This window comes from Equus caballus, chromosome 6 (genome assembly GCF_041296265.1).
Source record: "Equus caballus isolate H_3958 breed thoroughbred chromosome 6, TB-T2T, whole genome shotgun sequence".
Lineage (NCBI taxonomy): Eukaryota > Metazoa > Chordata > Mammalia > Perissodactyla > Equidae > Equus > Equus caballus.
The window spans coordinates 82685014-82706369 of record NC_091689.1 but is presented as its reverse complement, the minus strand read 5'-3'; the positions used below and the strand labels follow the sequence as shown (position 1 = coordinate 82706369).

General features: G+C 42.5%; 1 protein-coding gene across 1 annotated transcript; it reads left to right on the top strand.

Annotated features, from left to right (window-relative positions):
* The first annotated feature begins 12523 nt into the window (after positions 1-12523).
* KRT6B (keratin 6B) lies at positions 12524-18165 on the top strand. Its single transcript, NM_001346137.1, is given in 9 exon segments — positions 12524-13136; positions 14342-14556; positions 14897-14957; positions 15112-15207; positions 15329-15493; positions 15986-16111; positions 16937-17157; positions 17376-17410; positions 17524-18165. Coding segments are annotated over 9 exon segments (1689 nt in total). The 5' UTR covers positions 12524-12596; the 3' UTR covers positions 17754-18165.
* The last annotated feature ends 3191 nt before the right edge of the window (positions 18166-21356 follow it).

Genomic DNA, 21356 nt, shown 5'->3' with positions numbered 1-21356 from the left:
TTAGGCGATTTCGTCGTTGTGCGAAAATCACAGATTGTGTCTACGCAAACCTAGGTGATATAGCCTATACACACCTAGACTATATGGTACTAATCACCTTCAGATGCATGGTTCTTTTTTGACCAAAGGGCTGTTATGTGGCGCGTGACTGTATATAGATTTAAGTTAAATTACAATCTTATAGTACATGGATATTAAAACTATAATAAAGGAAAACTGTAAACAACTCTATGATGACAAATTTGATAATTTAGATGAAATGGGTCAAATTAGAAAGACACAAAACTAGCACAACTTACACTAGGAGAAATAGATACTCAGAATAGCCCTGTATCTCAGTTAAAGAAATTGAATCAGTAAAATATGACCTTCCAAAAAAGGAAGCACGAAGCCCAGATATTTTCATTGATTTTTCTACCAAACATTTAAAAAGGAAATGATGCTAATTCTTGCCAATCTCTTCCAGAAAATAGAAGCAGGAGGAACACTTTCTAACTTATTCTAGGTCAGCATCACTCCAGCACCAAAACTAGACAAAGACATTGAGGAAAGGAAGTCTGCAGTCCAATACCTCTTATGAACATAGACAGGAAATGCTCAACAAAATAGCATCAAATTGAATCCTACAATGTAAAAAGAAATTATATACCACAATCAAGTGAGATTTATTCCAGATACATAAGGCAGGTTCGACATTCCAAGTCAGTCAATGCAATCCACCATATCAGAAGACTCAAGAGAAAAAAAAATATGATAATATTAATTAATGCAGAAAAAAAATTATAATCCAACATCCACTCATAATTTTTTTAAAAACTCTCAGTAAACAAGAAATAGATAGCAACTCTCTCATCTCAATGAAGAACATACCAAAAAAAATCCTATAGCTTACATCACACCTACCGGTGAGAGACTGGACCCCTTTCTTCTGAGACTGAGAACAAGACAAGCATGTGCTCTCCCTCCGCTTTTATTCAACATTGTGCTGGAAGTGCTAAGTATTGCAATAAGATGAGAGAAAGCAAGAAAGTTATACTAGATTTAGAAAGGAAGAAATACAACCGTCTTTATTCTCAGATGACATGATAGTCACTGTTGAAAATCTGAAAGATGCTTTCCAAAACTCCCTGGAATGAACAATCCAGTACAGCAAAGTCACAGGATGTAAGATTACTATGCAAAGGTCAGCTGTTTTCCAGCAGTTGAGGAACTGAAATACCAGCAATGAAGAACACAGCACCATTTATGATAAAAGCAAAAGATGAAATACTTACACATAAATCTAACAAAATACATAGAGAATTTATAAGTGGAAAATTATAAAATACTGATGAAAGAAATCAAAGGTGTAAATATGTGAATAGATAGTTCATATTCACGGGCTGGAAGGTTCAATATCACTAAGATGTCAATTCTTGCCAAATTGATATATAGATTCAACACCATCTCAATTGAAATTTCAGCAAGTTCTTTCATAGATACCAACAAGTTGATTGTGAAGTTTGTACAGAAAGGCAAAAGACCTCTGCAAGGTTACATAAGTGATGCACAGGGGGATTTTCTCAGGTTGGTGAAGCTCTTCTGTGTGATACTGTAAAGGTGAATTCATGACACTGCATTTATTAAAAGTCATAGAATTTTGTAGCACAGAGTAAACTTTATCATTTGAAATTTTTAAAAAATTTATGTGGTTGAGAGAACCCAGTATGGAAACGTAGAATGTAGGGGCCGGACCCATGGCCGAGTGGTTAAGTGCGTGCTCCGCTTCGGCGGCCCAGGGTTCGGATCCTTGGCGCGGACATAGCACCACTCGTTAGGCCATGTTGAGGTGGTGTCCCCCAGACCACAACTAGAAGGACCCACGACTAAAATATGTAACTATGTGCTGGGGGGATTTGGGGAGAAAAAAGCAGGAAAAAAAAAGAAGAAGAAGATTGGATACAGTTGTTAGCTCAGGTGCCAATCTTTAAAAAGAAAAAGAAATATAGAATGTAAAGAAAAGAATCTATCTGTATTACAAATGTATGAAACGACCTCACTGAAGTGGATAGGGGTTAAAAGGCTGACCTAAGTAGCTCTGGAAATGAGTGGAGTCTATAAGACTAAAAGGCCTGTACATTAACACTGCACTCTAGCTGACAAGGTTGTTTCCCATGGGGAGATGGTCTCATAATTCTGAAGCCACTATACACATATACTGAGATTGAAAAATTAAGTAAAAGGTTGGCAGATGGTTGGAGCCAGGTTTATCACTGTTGGTGTGTGAGGTGACAGATAAGCAAAAGAGAAGCTAAAATGATCCTTACAGTAATGAATTAGAGCTGTAGACGTCAGCATGAACTTATGTTTTGGTTTGATATAGATACAGGTGGTTCCATATGGTAATATTCATATATGTATGTATATACAGGGGCTGGAATAGACACATATATTTTTGCTCTATTACCTAATGGTGCCTAGAAACAATGACACCTGAATGGCAATGAGCACATCTTACAGCCCAATCTTGGTTTCAAATACCATTACCCAATATTAGTGTGATGATTAATTTTACGCATCAACTTGACTGGGAAGGTGCCCAGGTATTTAGTTAAAAATTATTCTGGGTGTTTCTGTGGGGATGTTTTTAGATAAGATTAACGTTTAAATTGGTAGCGTGAGTAAAGTAGGTTGCCCATCATGATATAGGTGGGCCTCATCTGATCAATTGGAAGTCTAAACAGAACAAAAACGCTGACCCTCCACTAAAAGACAGAATCCTCTCACCGGACTCTCTTCCGACTGGGACGCTGGCACTTCCCAGCTCTGCAAAAGCCTGCTGGTCCTCGGACTTGATCTGGGATGTCAGTCCTGCAGATTTTGCACTTGCCAGCCTCCAAATCACATGATCAAATTCGTTATAATAAATCTCTTTTTGTGTTTGTTTGTGTGTGTGCATATATGTATATATAAACAAAATTTCTGACATATATATGTGAAAAAACGTTTCCTATAAGGAATTGGCTCATGATTATATATATAGCATATATACAATTGTTTGTTGATTTATTAAATACAATTATGTGTTATATATAATAAATTTACATTACACACTGTAGAATTATGTAAATTATATATAATAAATCTATAATAAATACATAAACAAATATATATATGCTATATATGCATCTGTCTTCTCTTGGTTCTATTTCTCTGGAGAACCCTGACTAACACTATTAGAAATGAAAAAGGCTCCTTGGAGAAATGAGCGATTTAGGACTGCGATGGGAACATATGATCCTAGAGCAGCTTTCAGTGCCAAAAAAGAAGGAAATCATCAGAAAGCCCACTGAGAGAGCTCCCAATGGCCAAACTCGAACAATTTGAGCCTGGAAGGAAGGAAGGAAAGGAGAAAGAATTGGAATATAACCCAAAGTACAAAATAAATGTTCATGAGCCTATATTCATATGAATAAATGATTGAATAAATAAATTAATGAGGGAAGAAAGACAACTCTCATGCAGAAGAATTCCCAACTATTTACATAGGTGCACCCCCCCTCGAGAGGTAGAGAAAAACTCCTCCCCCTTAACTGTGGGCTGTGTGTAATGACTTCCTTCCAAAGAGTACAGTGTGAAAAGGGGGTGGAGAATAATTTTACGGTATTGAAATCTGACAAACACTTCCTCAGCCGGTTGATCAAGGTTAACATCAACAGCGATAAGTCATGTTGATAGCATGTACCCTTCATATGATGTGATGAGAAGGGCACATTTCCTCTGTGGTCTTCCTTTCAAAACCCCATAACTCCAGTCTAATCCTGAGAAAACGTCAGAGAAAGCCCAATTGTGGACATTTACAAACTACCTGGCCACGGTTCGTCAAAACTTTCAAGGTCATCAAAACAAGGAAAGCCAGACAAACTGTCTCAACCAAGAGGAGTCTAAGGAGGCATGATGGCCAAATGTAATGTAACATCCTGGATGAGGTCCTGGAACACAAAAAAGGCCCCTGGGTGAAAGCTAAGGAAATCAGAACGAGGTATGGACCAGTCGGTAATAATATATTTATATTGGTTCCTTAATTGTGACAGGTGTAGCACACTAACGTGAAGAATTCATAATAGGAGAAACTGGATGTGCAGAGTGTAGAGGACCTCTGTGCTGTCTTCACATTTTTTTGTAAATCTAAAACAATTCTAAAATAAAAAGTTTATTACAAAAAGCGCTTAAGGTGTGGGGCTCAAGGTGACATCTGTGTGTTTAACTAACACTAATTTTGTAAACAAAATTATAAAACAACTGAGAGAGAGAGAGAGAAATACTTGAAGGACAAGTGCTAAAACAATAATACTGGTTGTCTCAAGTTGGTGTAGACCCAAGTAACCTGTATTTGTTTTAAATTGCATGACTTTCTGAATTTTTTAATGTTGAACATGTGTTACATTCATCACGAAAAAGTTATTTCAAAAGAAAGGAAAAAAGAGTTTTCCTGATGATGTCATAATTATAGGACATCTGAGATTAGAGATGGTTACACTTTTTGAGACAAAGGGAGAGAAGAGTCAGTCTCTAGACCCAAGGCCCATGAGGGTGAAACATTGGGTTGCATTCCTTTGCCCACTGAAGACTGAATGGAAGGAGAAGATTTCTTTTGCAACAGCAAAAAAGCTTGTTTTTGAGGCAAGGAAGGAGTGCTCTGTACCAATGGTGGTTGGATACTGGCTTGGACACCTAAGGAGGCTAGCCAATTGCCTTCTCCAGTACTGAGTCTGTGTATCTGGAAAAGACAGGAAATACACCTTTTCAATAACATCCTCAAGTAGAAGAATTTATTGCTAGTTAGAAGCCATATCCAAAGTTCACCTTGCCTGAATCTTCTGTGATCCAGCATGATCACTTGTGAGCCATCCAGTGTACATTCTAGACACATTGGCTAGAATCCTAAGCACACCCCAATGCATGGAATCACGTCTCACAGTGGGAGCAGCAGGATCATCACAGTCAGGGAGGAAATGCTTCAAAGACGTGCTGAGAGTAGGCTGCTCTTCCCTGCCCTGCTCCGCGCCCCAGGGGGCAATCCCCATGGACTTCCTTGCCAGCTAACTCTTCATTGTTGTGGCCTTAAGAAAAGCTGGCGGTAGATCCAAAGATGGGAGGACAAAGGTGTCCACCTCTGGTAGTAGCTGTATCCCTCTTTGACCATGACTCCTGTGGGGCAGTCCCTTCTCCTCAACGCTGTCACTTACTGGACTCCAGGGGCACCATTTCCTTTCTCATCTCTTCCTCTCCTCACCTCTCGAGCATGTGTTCTCTGTGCGTGTTTTTGGAGACCTGACAGCCCTTGTTTCTTCCTTTGACTTCTCTAGTAGTCCCTTAATCAGCGTTCTTTGGAGAGCATTCTGCTTCCTCCTGGGACCCTAGGTGACACAGCAGGGATTCTAGCTGATGATCAGGAAGCAGGAGCTCTCCCCTTCCGAGTGCCACACTCCATCTTCTCCAAACCAAACAGAGTCTGAGCTCTGACTGAGGTTGAGCTGTTTCACCGAAACCTGTCTAGAGCCGAGAACCAAGACCTGTGACTTTGTCTAGCAGCCTCTCCCTTTGGCACTAGCAAGTGGGGGTGGGGCAGAAAAACCACCCTCTTTAGGATTAGAGGGGAGCCCACTCGGAGGCACCGTTTCCCCCAACACTCTTACTGTCCCCAATCTCCTCATGCTCCTGTAGCAGCCCCTACTCTAAGGCCACTGTCATCTGTATCTGTGCTCCTCTCACTTAAGAAACTCTTCTCCATCAATTGTAATAACAGAGGACCTTACTTCCCACTTCTGTTTTAATCTCCAGCCTAGAATTTATCTGGATGCTCATGAACATCTTCCTCCATCCCCTTTTTCTAAATCTCCATTCCCTTTGCCTAATTTTTCTTCGTAGCACTTGAAGAAAGTTAAAAACCAAAACCCCGGACTGTGTAACAATGCCCTGCCGTATATCACACTGGAATAACAGAGATAAAGCCAGCTGTGAAGTTAACAGAAAACAATTTTTTCCTAAAGGTAAGTTACGGCTGCAAAGTTCTATGAAACCACCTTCTTTGAATGACAGCTGCTCTCTTAGTCACCGACAAACTTTATTGTCTAAAAACGTGGGCTCAGAAATTTTACTGCTTGAAATTATATCAGTAAGAAATGAAACGCCCTGGACCTGGCGGACCTAAGTCGCTTTGACACAGAGAGGCAATCTCAATTTCCAAGCCAGGCACAGAGCTTCAGATAAAAAGTCTCTGGACATCCACATCTAGCTTAACTTTCCTGTTTCCAAAGAAACAGGACCATGAGTCCACTGTGCACGTAACCTGGTGTTGACTGACCTTTTCACACAGCACTTTGCTTTGAAGCATCAAAATAAGGCTTCTTTTAAATTTTGCCTAGACTCCTCCCTTCCCCAAATCCTCTAATGACTCTGCCTTTCCCTGTGTTTGCAGATACACCCGCAGTTCCTCTGTCTGTGATCTCCCTCATTACAATGAGTCAATGAATCTCACTTTGTCAGACTACACACTTATTGAGTTAGGGCGTACTTGTCACTCACCACATTTTTTGTATATTCGTCAGTTAATTGACAATTTCGCCCCACCCCGGAATGTAAACTCCGAAGCATGGGGTCTTCATCTTCAGCCATACCTAAAACCATACTGGCATATAGAGACCCTCAATAAATGTCCATCAAGTAGGTGAATAGTAGACACACCTTCTAAAGAGCACTCTGAAAAGCAGTAACATGCATATTTATTTATTTAGTATTTTTCTAAAAAAATGTATATTTTTATTTTAATGACAAAAGCCAGTGGCAGAAAACAGCATTTATAGAATATTTAATTTTGAGTCAGCAAGAAGGAGGAATATAAACATATAGAGACGTGTTTGCTTGTATGTTTTTAAAAGTAAGGATTGTAAGGATAAGCCAGACCTAATAAGAATGATTCCCTGTCAGGCTGGGGCTGGCGTGGGGGAGCCAGGGAGAAGGCAGGAGAAGCGGAAGGCAGTAAGTCTTCTGCGAATGGAAGTTGTTGTTGTTTTTTTTTACTTTGGAACCACATAAGGGCTTTACAAAATTTTTTGAAAATCAAAAGGAACAAGAAAGCCATCCCCCAAATGGAAAACAGATGAAATAAGCTCTAGGTCAACTGGTACTGAAACCGTACAGAGAAAAATGTTATTTTAAGTGACTTTAAAATACTTGATTTAATTTACATCCCTAGTAGGATATATCCTAGAATTAAAGTAGCCTCAAAGAAATCATAAACTGCATTCAGTAGACCTATTTTTAACAGTAATGTTGGTATTGATGTTTTGATACTATCATAGGTATGTTCCAGGATAAAGCAAATAAGTAACAGGCTTGTGTCATTCAGAGCCAAGCTTTTCAGTGTGAGAAAAAATAAATACAGGTAAAAAAATCAGCCTGTCATCTTCTATTTGAATTGGAAATATCAGTATAAACTTCTGATTTGGTTTTTTTAAATATATGTTGACTTTTTCCTAGCTCTGTCCCCTGAAAACACTTCAAAGCAAAGACAACCCAATAACAATGAGCACTCTAGCATCCAAATTCTAGTTTAGGAATATCAGTTCCCATTAAAAGGACCCAGAGCTGCTCGGAGCTACAGCTGATTCCATGTCTGCTCCACGATAAGGACAAGGTACGCTTGAGACATCTCGTCCCAGAAACAGAGAAGCTTTCAAAGCGAACAGGGGCCCATCCAGGGGACACAGAAGTCAATCTGAAGAGCTCCCATTGGCCTAAAATGGGACAATTTAAGCACCAAAAGGATTAATGGCGGCAATGGACTGAAACATATCTAATGTATTTTTTAAAAAACTATGAATTTATAATTATACCAAAAACAAAACACAAAAGAAATAACCAAACAAAACACTTCCTGATTACCTTCAGAAATTGCTAGAGTCCCAATCCATTACATTGAAAAGTGGCAAATAAAGGGAAAGAATCAAGCACTTATTCTGATTGTCTTGTAGGAATTAAATATTAGGTTACCTAAAAAGTAAACGATGAGAAGTCTTTCTTCATAGACAACTCTGAGCCAATAAACACAGACACAGGATGGTAAAATCAGAAAGTTGCCATTTTGCAATCCCTAATGAAACAATCCATCTGGAAATTTATCAATGGATACTAAAATCTTAGATGAACTTTTACTATGTACTGTTTAATGGAGGGATAGGGCAGAAATCACAGAAATTCCCTGGTCAGTCTTAACATCACTAAACACTGGGCAACTAGCATTATGTACCTCATGATACGATGCAATAGGGAGTACAGAGCACCAGCTAGTAGGCACTCTTGCCTGAAACAACGGAACGAAGTCCAGTCAACTCTAATACATCCACTAGTACGTAGGAAAACCAGGCATAGAAGAAGTTATGTGGCACCAAGAGGAACCAATGAGCCAAATCCAGAACACAGCCATTCTATAGAAAAAACATCTTCTCCACAAATCAATGGTATGAAAAAATAGGAAGGAAGCTGTTAAGAATAACGAACCTGAAGAGACATAGCAGTGACATGCACTGTGTGACCTAGTTAGGATGTTGCCTCAAGAAAAACCAGGAAAAAGACATCTTAGAGATAATCACAGAAATTTGAACATAGCTGGTTTTTAATTTCATTAGGAAATGGTTGTTGATTATGATAGATATAATATAGTTCTGCACTTAGATTAAAAAGTCATTATTACTTAGACAAGCATGCAAATATTTACTATGAAATGACTTCATGTCTGGATTCCCTTTAAGATGCTTCAACAAAGAAGTAGAGGATTTAGATGTGAAAAGCAGGGAAATTAGAAGAAACAATTATCAGAAAATATTGATAATCATTTCACGGGTGATCGGTAAATGGTGGTTTATATACTCTTGTCTTTCACCGCATCTATTTGAAAGTTTCAATGATACACATTTTGTTTAAGCAGTAAAGTCGATTTTTATGCTGAGGAGAGCACAGATGTATTTCTGGATTACACTTCTGGTGAATGTAAATCTACAGCATGGTAAAGACAACGTGCCGCAGAAATCTTTCAGGTGACACACAATACGGCTCTAAGAAGGGGCGAGGCCCTGAGAACAATGACAGCTGCATTGAATGAAATTGTTTCATAAAATGTGAGAGAGGAAAAAATAATATTTCTAATTTAAGTTACTCAGTTAATATTTTAATTAATATGATATTTTAATATAAATATACAGACAGGAGAGTTCTGAATATAACCTAACGGAGGAAAAGGAGGCATTTCCCTCTTCTCAGAAATTACCTAAAAGTGGCAAGAAGACAAGAAACAAAGGTAAACTCCACTCTCAACCACCAAAATAAACAGATCTTCAATCCCCAAACCAAAAAACTAGAGGGATATTCTCACAGAAACAGAGACATACTAACACAATGGTTAGGTGTTTGCCCTCAGCTGCAGATCTCAGAAGAACCCAGGGAAGAACATTCTCACAGACAAATCAAACCAAACAACATGGCGACCACAAGGAGCACCACACAAGCTGACACTGAGAGTCACCACACTGGCCTCTGCTGACTCATGGAACTCCCACCAGTCAGCGGAAAGGACAGGTCCTCAGGCGCAAATCCAAGAATCACTTGTTTGCACCAGTCAGAGCTGGGTGTGTTGGCTGGAAGCAGGACCCCATTTGTCATGAAGTTTCTAGAAACAGTGAAGGCAGGGTTAAATAACGAATCAGAGTCAAGGCCAATGTCAGCATTTTGTTAGTGAAGCAAAGAAAGCTGAGCTGAACTGTGAGCCACTAGGCAGCAATCTTTGTTGGTTTAGCTGAGTTGAAGAGTAAAAGAATTATTCACACAGCCCTGTGTCATACGGAGAATCCTGTTAGCCTGGATATGGCCTTGGCTCCTCCTCCAGAATACTTTCTTCAAATGGCAGGCCCAGAAGTTGCTCACTTTATTCAAGGATGAGCACGAGTCACAAAGGAACCATTGCAGGACCCACAAAAGATATTTTACATTAAAAAATGTAGGCAGCCTGGTGGCATAGTGGTCAAGTTCACGCACTCTGCTTCAACAGCCCGGGGTTCTCAGGTTCAGATCCCAGGCACAGACCTACACACTGCTTGTCAAGCCATGTTGTGGCAGCATCCTGCACACAAAATGGAGGAAGATTGGGACAGATGTTAGCTCAGCAACAATCTTCCTCAAGCCAAAGGAGGAAGATTGGCTACAGATGTTAGCTCAGGGCCAATCTTCCTCACACACACACACACACACACACAAATGCAGGGAATCGGAGAAACAAAAGGCATATAGCAAACACTCAACAGGGGGCTGGCCTGGTGGCGCAGTGGTTAAGTTCACACATTCCACTTCTCGTTGTCCTGGGGTTCGCCAGTTCTGATCCCAGGTGCGGACATGGCACCACTTGGTAAAAGCCATGCTGTGGTAGGCGTCCCACATATAAAGTAGAAGAAGATGGGCATGGATGTTAGCTCAGGGCCAGTCTTCTTCAGAAAAAAGAGGAGGATTGGCAGTAGTTAGCTCAGGGCTAATCTTCCTCAAAAAAATAAAAAATAAACACTCAACAGAAAAAGACTCGACAAAATAGTACCAAAAACTTCAATGAGATACGCACCATGATAAAATGAGGGAAGAAAGGGGTAATGTACTGAGACAATGAAAGGTAAAAACATTAACTTGTAGAGCCCAGAAAAGGAGCAGAGAACCAAAATAAAGCCACCATAGAAATGAAGGCCAAATTGAAAACAGCACAAAGAGGAAACCACATTGCTGAGTGTGGAATAACGGGCCCACAGGTGCAGGTGGAGGACAGCGGCAATCATGAAAGAGCAGTCACAGCGTGGAAGAGACCAAGAGAAACAGATATGGGGAGAAAGCAGATACAACACAAGTGTAGTGGGAACAGAGAATATATGTGTGTGACATATATATATATACAAGTAAACTATACACATATATGTAAAAAATATTCTATATATGTATGTAAATTTTATATAACACACACACACACACACACACCTGCCTCAGGAAAAACCCTGAAATATATCCAAGTGATTTGAGGAGGATGCGCATGGAACTGGACTCTGCTCGCCTCCATACGTGTGAATTGGGTGGCTTGGGAAGGACCTTCAGTGTGTATTTTGTTTCTTAAACACGTGTTACTTATTTAACTTTTTAAAGTATAGATCAGTGTGTAAGTAACAATATTCAATATATAAATAAGCATTCCTCTCCATCTGCATCTGGAAAGTTTAAATATATAGCTTCGTAAGCTTCTAGTGGAGCTCTCAGTACACAGGGATGTGAAGGACACAGTGGCGTGTTATGACTCACTGAGAGTCCACAATTAGAAAACTCCAAAGAATGAAAAGCAGCACAGGACAAATAATCTGGTTTTGTTTTTGTTTTTCTTTTTGTGAGGAAGATTGGCCCTGAGCTAACATCTGTTGCCAATCTTCCTCTGTTTTATGTGGGATGCTGCCGCCACAGTGTGGCATGACGAGCAGTACTAGGTCTGTGCCCAGGATCCAAACCTGTGAACCAAGGGCCGCCAAAGTGAAGCACTCAAACTTAACCACCGCGCCACCAGGGCAGCCACATAACCTGGTTTTTATAAAAAATAAATTGCAATGAAAAAAATGAAGGGACATCTAATGATTTAAATGATTTTAAAGATAGGTCACCAAAATACAACATGTATGGAGCTTATTTGGATTCTGAGTTGGAAAACTGAAATCTAAAAGATAAATAAGGCCAACAGCAAATTTGAAGATTAAATAGACATTTGTTGATTTAATGAACATAAATTTTTAAGACATAAAAATGGCATTTGGTTATATTTTCTAAGAGTCTGTCATTTAGACTTCAGTATAGAACTTTCTACTACAGAAATTATGTGATCTCCGGATTTGCATTGAAATAATGCAGAGTTGGTAGGGAATTGGGTGGGACTGTGGAAGACATGAGTTTGACCGTGAGAGATTGTGAAGCTGGGTGATAGGTACACAGCGGCCCATTATGTTGTTATTCTACTTCTCGAGCTGTGTGAAATTTTAGGGAAAAAAAGTCATAAGTAATCTTCATACATAATGAAGAGGATGAGAATCTTTCTGTCAAGGCACATGCCGTCCAGTACTTCCATCTGCAGCATCTCTGCTGGATGGAACAACAGGTAGACAGGAGAGCACTTCGTCCCTTCTGACACACAAGAATGACATGTGGAACCTCTATTATAGATGGTGACTAACTCCGAGCTCAGTGAATGGACAATAGGCTTATTGTACAGACATCAAGTAAAGGCTGGAAGGCAGGAGAAATTTTCCCTGACTGAAGGAAGCCAAAAATGCAATCTTCGTATTTCATAACTTTCCTAACAATCCAGATGTGATCTCACTGTTTGTAAAGCCCAGCCCTTCCCAATGTGCAAGCTCACCTTCCAGCACTGAGCCCAGCCCATTTTCACCCTATATAAACGGCTGCCGGGAAGCTCAGCTCACACATCTGCTCCCCTCAGCTCTACCCTCCAGCCTCTCGCGCTTTCTAAAGCCTTCTCATCTTCAGGAACCATGTCTAGCAAATCCATCAGGAAGAGCCAAACCATCACCCACCGTGGCTTCAGCGCCGGCTCAGCCAGACTCCCTGGGGCCGGCCGCTCTGGCTTCAGCAGCATCTCCGTGTCCCGCTCCAGGGGCAGTGGCGGGCTCGGTGGAGTGTGTGGAGGAGCTGGCTTCGGCAGCCGCAGCCTCTATAACCTGGGGGGCTCCAAGAGGATCTCCATCGGAGGGGGCAGCTGTGCCATCAGTGGCGGATATGGTGGCAGAGTTGGAGGTGGCTTTGGCTTTGGAGGTGGAGCCGGGAGTGGATTTGGTTTCGGCGGTGGAGCTGGTGCTGGCTTTGGGCTCGGTGGTGGCGCTGGCTTTGTTGGTGGCTATGGGGGCTCTGGCTTCCCTGTGTGCCCTCCTGGAGGCATCCAAGAGGTCACCGTCAACCAGAGCCTCCTCACTCCTCTGAACCTGCAAATCGACCCCACCATCCAGCGGGTGAGGACTGAGGAGCGGGAGCAGATCAAGACCCTCAACAACAAGTTCGCCTCCTTCATCGACAAGGTGAGCCAGGAGGACCCGCCCTCCAGGAGGATTTCAGAGTCCCCACACTAGAGAACCATGAATGTCCTACCAGGAGGAGACGAGGGGAGAAGGATAAGGGGATGCAGGCTAGGTGTCCCCTGGGATGCCAGGTGGGCTCCATGTTGAGCACAGGCAGGAGGTGATGGACATGCTCTAGAGATACTGAGCCCTTAAACGTCCCTCATTCCTGCCTAGGAAGAATTCTCAACTGTTGATAACCTTGAAGCAGATATGGGGAAATGAGAGAATGTGATGGGCTGGCTTTAGCTTCTGAAGAATCTAAGAGGTTAAAAAGAACATTCTATGGAAAACTGGCTAGAGCTCTGGACAAGAGGGATAAGAGGGAAAGAAAACAAAAAGAAAAGAATTTCTTGGTGGATTAGAAAAAAAGAACTCAGAAGCATTCATATGTCCATCGAAATACTAAACTAGTAGAATCAGAATATGACCATTAAGGGAGTTTGTTTTAGATTCAGGCACTAAACGGGAAGTTAGATTGGAATCCACTCATTAAGTGGATAGGAATTTAATCGTTAGGTTCTAAAGGTTTGACATCCCTTTAACTAAGGTACTATCTTAAAGAAACTGAGGGGCCAGCCCGGTGGCGCAGCCGTTAAGTGCGCACGTTCCGCTTCAGCACCCCGGGGTTCCCCAGTTCGGATCCCGGGTGCAGACATGGCACCGTTTGGCACACCATGCTGTGGCAGGTGCCCCATGTATAAAGTAGAGGAAGATGGGCATGGATGTTAGCTCAGGACAGTCTTCCTCAGCAAAAAGAGGAGGATTGGCAGCAGATGTTGGCTCAGGGCGAATCTTCCTCAAAAAGAAAAGAAAAGAAAAGAAACTTTGACTAATATAATAGGGAAATACTACTTTTAACCATCTTGGTGAGTTTAACTAGATTCTAATTGTACTTTTTAAGAGAGAGAGAAGAAATGTTGAAGGGCACGCATAGGCTCCACAACTTAGAGGGTGAGGAGTAGACTCAGGGGTAGGTTTCATCAGTGAGATCTGTGGGGGGCAAGGAAACGGTTTGTGGGAGCAGACCTGTCAGCCTGAGCCTCTGTACATGCTCTGTAGAGGCCCAGCATCGCCGTGACCACCAGGCCTGCTTGGGGACCTGATAACTCACATCTCTTGCTTCCTTCCTTTGTCTGGCAAATAACCACCTTGTCTTCCTCCAGGTGCGCTTCCTGGAACAGCAGAACAAGGTCCTGGACACCAAGTGGACCCTGCTCCAGGAGCAGGGCACCAAGACCGTGAGGCAGAACCTGGAGCCTCTGTTCGAGCAGTACATCAACAACCTCAGGAGACAGCTGGACAGTATCCTCGGGGAGAGAAGCCGCCTGGACTCGGAGCTCAGGGGCATGCAGGACCTGGTGGAGGACTTCAAGAATAAGTGAGTTCCAGGAGGGACATGGGCTCAGTTTCCTGAGGCGCACAGTTCAAGACTATTGACCAGGACAGCTGTGGGCATGAATCCTAGAAAAACATGTCCACGGACATGAAAAGCACAATTATTGCCCAAAAGCAAACCCCAGAAGACAAAAGGGCCTTATAGGTGGATGGGGAGAGTAAAGAGGAAAATATTTAAGGACTCAAAAAATCATCTTTCAGGCTCACAGGCAGGAAAGCTCAATTTGGGTGTATCCATTATATGGAAGTTTAGATAGTAGGCTGTCTTTTCAGTATCATCTTCACCACCAGCTCAATTACACCTCATCCCTTTCTAATTCTAGATATGAAGAAGAAATCAACAAGCGCACAGCAGCAGAGAATGAATTTGTCACTCTGAAGAAGGTGAGCTGCTTGAGGTCAGGCGCTCATGTTTGTTTGCAGAAAGAGAGGACACGGGGTCCCTGCCCACATCAGACAGGAGAATAGTAGGGAGACTAAAAGATGGGCAGACTGGGAAGGAGAGCTCAGCTGACTCAACTGTTGGCTTATTCCATAGGATGTGGATGCTGCCTACATGAATAAGGTTGAACTACAAGCCAAGGTAGACAGCCTCACAGATGAGATCAACTTCTTGAGAGCCTTCTATGACGCAGTAAGCATCTCCACCCCCTTGGATTTACCCTGTGGGGCTCTGCAAAGGGTGCAAGACCTTGGGGTGGGTCCCTCTGTAAATGTCACAGGAAGAGATGATCTGACGATCTCGTGTTCCGCAGGAACTGGCTCAGATGCAAACCCACATCTCAGACACTTCTGTGGTCCTCTCCATGGACAACAACCGTAGCCTGGATCTGGACAGCATCATCGCCGAAGTCAAAGCCCAATATGAGGAGATCGCTCAGAGGAGCCGGGCTGAGGCTGAGTCCTGGTACCAGAGCAAGGTGAGCAGTGAGTTGGCAGCTGCTGAGGAACCCCTCTGCCCCCTCTCTCAAGACCAACCAGGCTACAGGCTCGATGGGGAAATCGACTTCAAGGAAGCTGGAGTCCTCTCACAGGATGTGTTCCCTTCACTCATAGAGTAGACATTTACAGAATTTATGTCCAAGTCTTGTAAGTCAAACCAAATGCAGGAAAAAAGCTACCATAGAGAAAGAGCTAGTGATCTCTGCTTTACCTTCACTCTGATGCTGGCTCAGAAACAAAGTACAGACCCTTGCTGGTCCCAAAGAGAACTAGACAGGCAGTGGTCCCATAACAAAGATGGCCTGAGATCGGTGTACGATATCCAATGATCTTATAATGTCAACTCTTCCTAAAATCCCTGGTAGAGAAGGCATTAAGCCCAAGTTTAATGAATGTCTGATTCAGAAGTGAAAGTCACCTTTAGCATGTTAAAGCCCATATACACCGCCTTCTCTCCCTCTGAACTGCAGTACGAAGAGCTGCAGGTCACAGCGGGCAGACACGGCGACGACCTGCGCAACACCAAGCAGGAGATTTCTGAGATCAACCGCATGATCCAGAGGCTGAGATCTGAGATCGACCACGTCAAGAAGCAGGTACGCTGGGGGACTGTGGGGAAGAAAAGCATCATCGTCTCCTTAGTAGACCAGCAGGCACTCTCACCATCACTGGGAAATTCCTGGGCGCTGAGGGAACTGCAGGGAGCAGAGGGCACGCAGCTCCTCCTTAATGAGTTCCCACAGGTTAGGAGAGATGCATGCAAAGACTAGAGAAAGATACAGTCACGTGACAGGACCAATCCCGACTGATCAGAGATGTAAATACATAGTCTAGAGGCATTGAAAGGAGATTGCCCAATAAGATGGTCAATTTGGTAATACAAGAAGCAAATTGGGAAAGAAAAGAGCAGGCCAGAAACTGAGGAAGAATGTTGCAAATCTGCTCAAGATTCATCGTGATAAGGAAAGTAGGGCAAACACACAGGATGAAGGTCAGTGTTGCCTGACAATGTGAGGTGGAAGGAAGGCAAGTTCTCGATAGTTTGGTATGAAACTCATCACCTCACTGAGGATGTTTATAATTTTGTATAAGCTAGTCTGGCATCCATAGGAAATTATCTAAAACTGTCACATTCAAAACAAACCAGTGAGTCCATTTCTTCCAGTGTCCCCTAGTCTCATGTCTGCTGTGGTAACTTCCACCAGTCGCCACTCACATCCTCATGCAGGCTGGTTAACACAGAGGCATAGGTTTTCTCAAGTGGCTCCCAGACTAGATAGGTTTACAGAATGGACAAAGACCGGACAAAAAGATTCATGAACTCTGGGCTCTAGGACTATTCCTTAACAGGAAAGAAGAACCACGGTAAGTCTCCTCTGGAAGCCTACATTGCAAGTTCATTCTGCCTGTTCCCCCTGTAGTGCGCCAACCTGCAGACTGCCATTGCTGATGCTGAGCAGCGTGGAGAAATGGCCCTCAAGGATGCCAAGAATAAGCTGGCTGGTCTGGAGGATGCCCTGCAGAAGGCCAAGCAAGACATGGCCCGGCTGCTGAAGGAGTACCAGGAGCTGATGAATGTCAAGCTGGCCCTGGACGTGGAGATCGCCACCTACAGGAAGCTGCTGGAGGGCGAGGAGTGCAGGTGGGTAATTCACACAACCTTCTAAACATCTGGGTCCATCTCCAGGATGTCCAGGAAGTCAGAAGGTTAAGGCACTCTAGTGGTGGCCATAATTGCTACTTTCAGAGGACTATTTAAAAGCATTTACCCCACTGACTATGCTCAACACCAAGGCTTCCCACACTGGTCCAGCGGTGGCTCTCTGAGGTCTCATGCCCTCTGTCTTTCCTTCCTCCTAGGCTGAGTGGGGAAGGCGTTGGACAAGTCAACATCTGTAAGTACTTTTCCTTGCCTCCCTCCCTTGCCCTTGTATTCTTCTGACTGGACTCAGGCTGGCAGAATGAGCTCACCGAGTCTTGTGTGTCCTTGTCCCTCTCCCGTCCACAGCCGTGGTGCAGTCCACCGTCTCCGGCGGCTATGGCGGCTCCAGCAGCGTTGGCGGTGGCGTAGGCCTGGGCGGAGGCAGCAGCTACTCCTATGGCAGTGGCATTGGAGGTGGCTTCAGTTCTGGCAGTGGCAGAGGCATTGGAAGTGGCTTCAGTTCCACTGGGGGCGGCAGTTCCACCATCAAATACACCACCACCTCAACCTCCAGCAGGAAGAGCTACCAGCACTGAACTTCTGGCACCGGCTCTCGGTCCCACGTTGTCTCAGGCCCCTTCTCCAGCTGTATTGTCCCCTCCTCACGTTGCTTCTTCTCTCCTGCTTCCTACTTCTCTTACTCCTTCAGTTAGAACTGAAGTTGCTGAGCACCCTCCTTCCTCCTCTCTGCCTACACCTGCTCCTCCTGAGCTCCCACTGCTCACCATCAGAAGGTTGCTGCCTGGGTGCTGCTCCAGAGCTGGGCCACTGCCCCTGGCTCCCACTGGCCCAGGGAGTCCCCGTCTTCCAAGTGTTGAGTTCCTCCCTCACTGTGGTCATGAAAGCACAAGTGGCTAGTTCTGTGATGTACAGGGCCTGTCTCCCTGTGATGTTTCCTCTGCTCTTTCCTCACTTGTAATTGCTAAATAAAGCAGATTTATAATATAATGCAGTTTCATATTGCCTTACTTGGTTGCCAGTGGTTCTTGAGCCTTTTCATCTGAGGAATTCTGTTTCATGAATGAAGGGTATTCCCACTCCACATGTGCTCACTCCCCTCCTGTAGATAGCTTCAACAAACATCAGTTGGCATCCTGATGTTCAGGATTCCTCCCAGATCAGGTTCCATGAAAATTTGGCAAATGGAGTATGAGGGTTCTAGTCCATCATCATCGCAAAATCTGTTTTCTGACAGTTCCAGGCACTAGCACCTTAGTCTCTCAGACTTGGTCTCTAAGGCTGTTTCTTGTCCTGCCCCAGTGGTCACCCATAAAGCCCAGAGAAACATATTACTGTCCAATTAGAGTAAAAGAACATTTACAAGAGAATAACATATTTGATTTGTACTTGCAATCACCCTCATCACCACGAAACTTGCCTGACAACATGTGTCCAGAGCAATTAACTTGTGCACACTCCTGGGCTGACGTCATACTCCCAGAGATGTATCCTGAGGAAACTGTACAAATGCTGAAGGTGTATGTGAATCCCAATAATCTTGATAAGATGGAAATATGGGAACACTAGACATGGTCAAATTAACGATCCAAAGACTCAGGCACAAAGCTCAGATGCTGATTTCTCGAAGTGTGAAGGAAAAATAGGAATGGAAATGTCTTCCTTCTCACACCGTAATCCTCTCACAGTGACTCAGAGATGCAGAGTCCCTGTTGCTGCGAAGAGACGGTCCCACATCTTCTCTCAGGTGCGCCCTGGCCCACTTTGACTTCTATGCATGAGTAACAGAAAACTCAGGATACCGTGCAAGGATGGTCTGTCCATTTCTGCTTCCTGAGGGCCAGCCACTGTTTCCAGTCCGTTTTCTCCATGTGTCTCTTCCCCAGGCTCTCACCTCACAAGAGAAATGTTCATGAATTGATTTACAGAAGGTGTTTCTGGATCCTGCTGCATCAGTGTCCTGCTGTGTTCACCTCTAAGCATCCCCCCAGGAACGTGGGCAGCCTCTCACCTTGGCCCCTCTTCACTTTGTGCCCAGAATTCCCCCAAGAGCAGACGGACGTGTGATGAGTATTGTCCGAAGTCTTAGCCCACTCACCACACATACTAATGTGTGCCCATGAGTAATAATTGAAAGTCAAGTAACTGACAAGGAAAATTATCTAGGATATAGAAATACACAAAAATGAGGTTAAAAACAATGTATGTATATATGGATATAAGTTAAATTAAAATCTTACAGTGCATAGACATTATAACTATAATAAGGGAAAACTACAAATAACTCTATGCTGACAAACCTGATAAGTTAGATGAAATGGGTCAAGTTGGAAAGACACAAAACTACCAAAACTTACACTAGGAGAAACAGATCATCAGAATAGCCCTATATCTCTATCAAAGAAATTGAATCAGTAATATATGACCTTCCAAAAAAGAAAGCATCAACTCCAGATATTTTCATTTGTTAATTTTACCAAACATTTAAGAAAGAAATGGGACCAATTCTTGACAAACTCTTTTTAGAAAATAGAAACAAAAGGAACACTTTCTAACTCATTCTGTGAAATCAGCATTATTCTAACACCAAAACCGGATAAAGACATTTAAGAAAGGACATGTGGAGTCCAATACCTCTTAGGAACGTACACAGGAAAATGCTCAGCAAAATATCATCAAACTGAATCCTACAATGTATAAAGAGAATTATCCGCCACAACCGAGTGAAATTTATTCCAGACACGCATGGCTGGTTCTACATTCCAAATCAATCAATGCAATCCATCATATCAAAAGACTCAAGAAGAAAAATCATATGATTATACTAATTAATGCAGAAAATGTGTACAACATAATCCAACATCCATTTGCGATTTATAAAAAACTCTCAGCAAACGACAAACACAGGGCTACTTCCTCATCTTAATAAAGAACATGCAGAAAGAAATCCTATAGCTAATATCACACTGACTGGTGAGAGACTGGACCCTTTTCTTCCGAGACTGAGAACAAGACAAGCATGTGCTCTCCCTCCACTTTTATTCAACCTTGTGCTGGAAGTGCTAAGTAGCGCAATAAGATAAGAGAAAGCAAGAAAGTTATACAGATTAGAAAGGAAGAAATAAAACTGCTATTTATTCTCAGATGATATGATAGTCTATGTAGAAAATCTAAAAGATGTCATCAAAAACTTCCTGGAATGAAAAAGCCAGTATAGCAATGTGGCAGGATAAAAGATTATTAAACAAAAGTCAGTTGCACATAGATACGAACAGATTAGTGGTTACCAGAGGGCAAGACGGTTGGCGGGGAGGCTGAAAGCGGTAAAGGGCACATATGTACGGTGATGGATGAAAACTAGACTATTGGTGGTGACCATGATGCAGCCTATACAGAAAGTGATACATAATAATGTGCACCTGAAATTTACACAATGTTATAAGTCAATATTACCTCAATAAAATAATTTTTTAAAAAGTCAATTTCTTTCTTATATGCTAGCAATGAAGAACTGAAAGTTGAAATTAAAAAACAATCCCATTTACAATAGCACCAAAAGATTAAATATTTACACATAAATCTAGCAGAATACTTAGACAGTCTATATATGGAAAATTATAAAGTACTGATGAGAGAAATCAAAAGCGTAAATATATGAAGAGATATTCCATATTCATGGGTTGGAAGATTCAATATTGTTAAGATGTCAATTCTTCCCAGATTGATATATAAATTCAATACCATCTCATTGAAATTTCATCAAGCTCTTTTATAGATATCAACAAGTTGATTCTAAAGTTTATACAGAAAGGCAAAAGACCTTTGCAAGGTTACATAAGTGAAACACAAGGGGATTTTTTAGAGTGGTGAAACTCTTCTGTATGATACTGTAATGGTGAATTCAAGACACTGCATTTGTCAAAACTCATAGAATTTGTAGCACAGAGTGAACCTTAATGTTTGAAATTTTTAAAAAAAAAATTAGGAGGTTGAAGGATCCCAGAATGGGAAAAAAAATAATCTATCTGTATTACAAATGCAGGAAACAAGCTCACTGAAGGGAGTGGAGAGTTAAAAGGCTGACCCGAGTAACTTTGGAAATGAGTGAAATCTGTAAGACTAAATACAAAAGGGCCTGTACGTTAATAACACTGTATTCTAGCTGATAAGGTTGTTTCCCT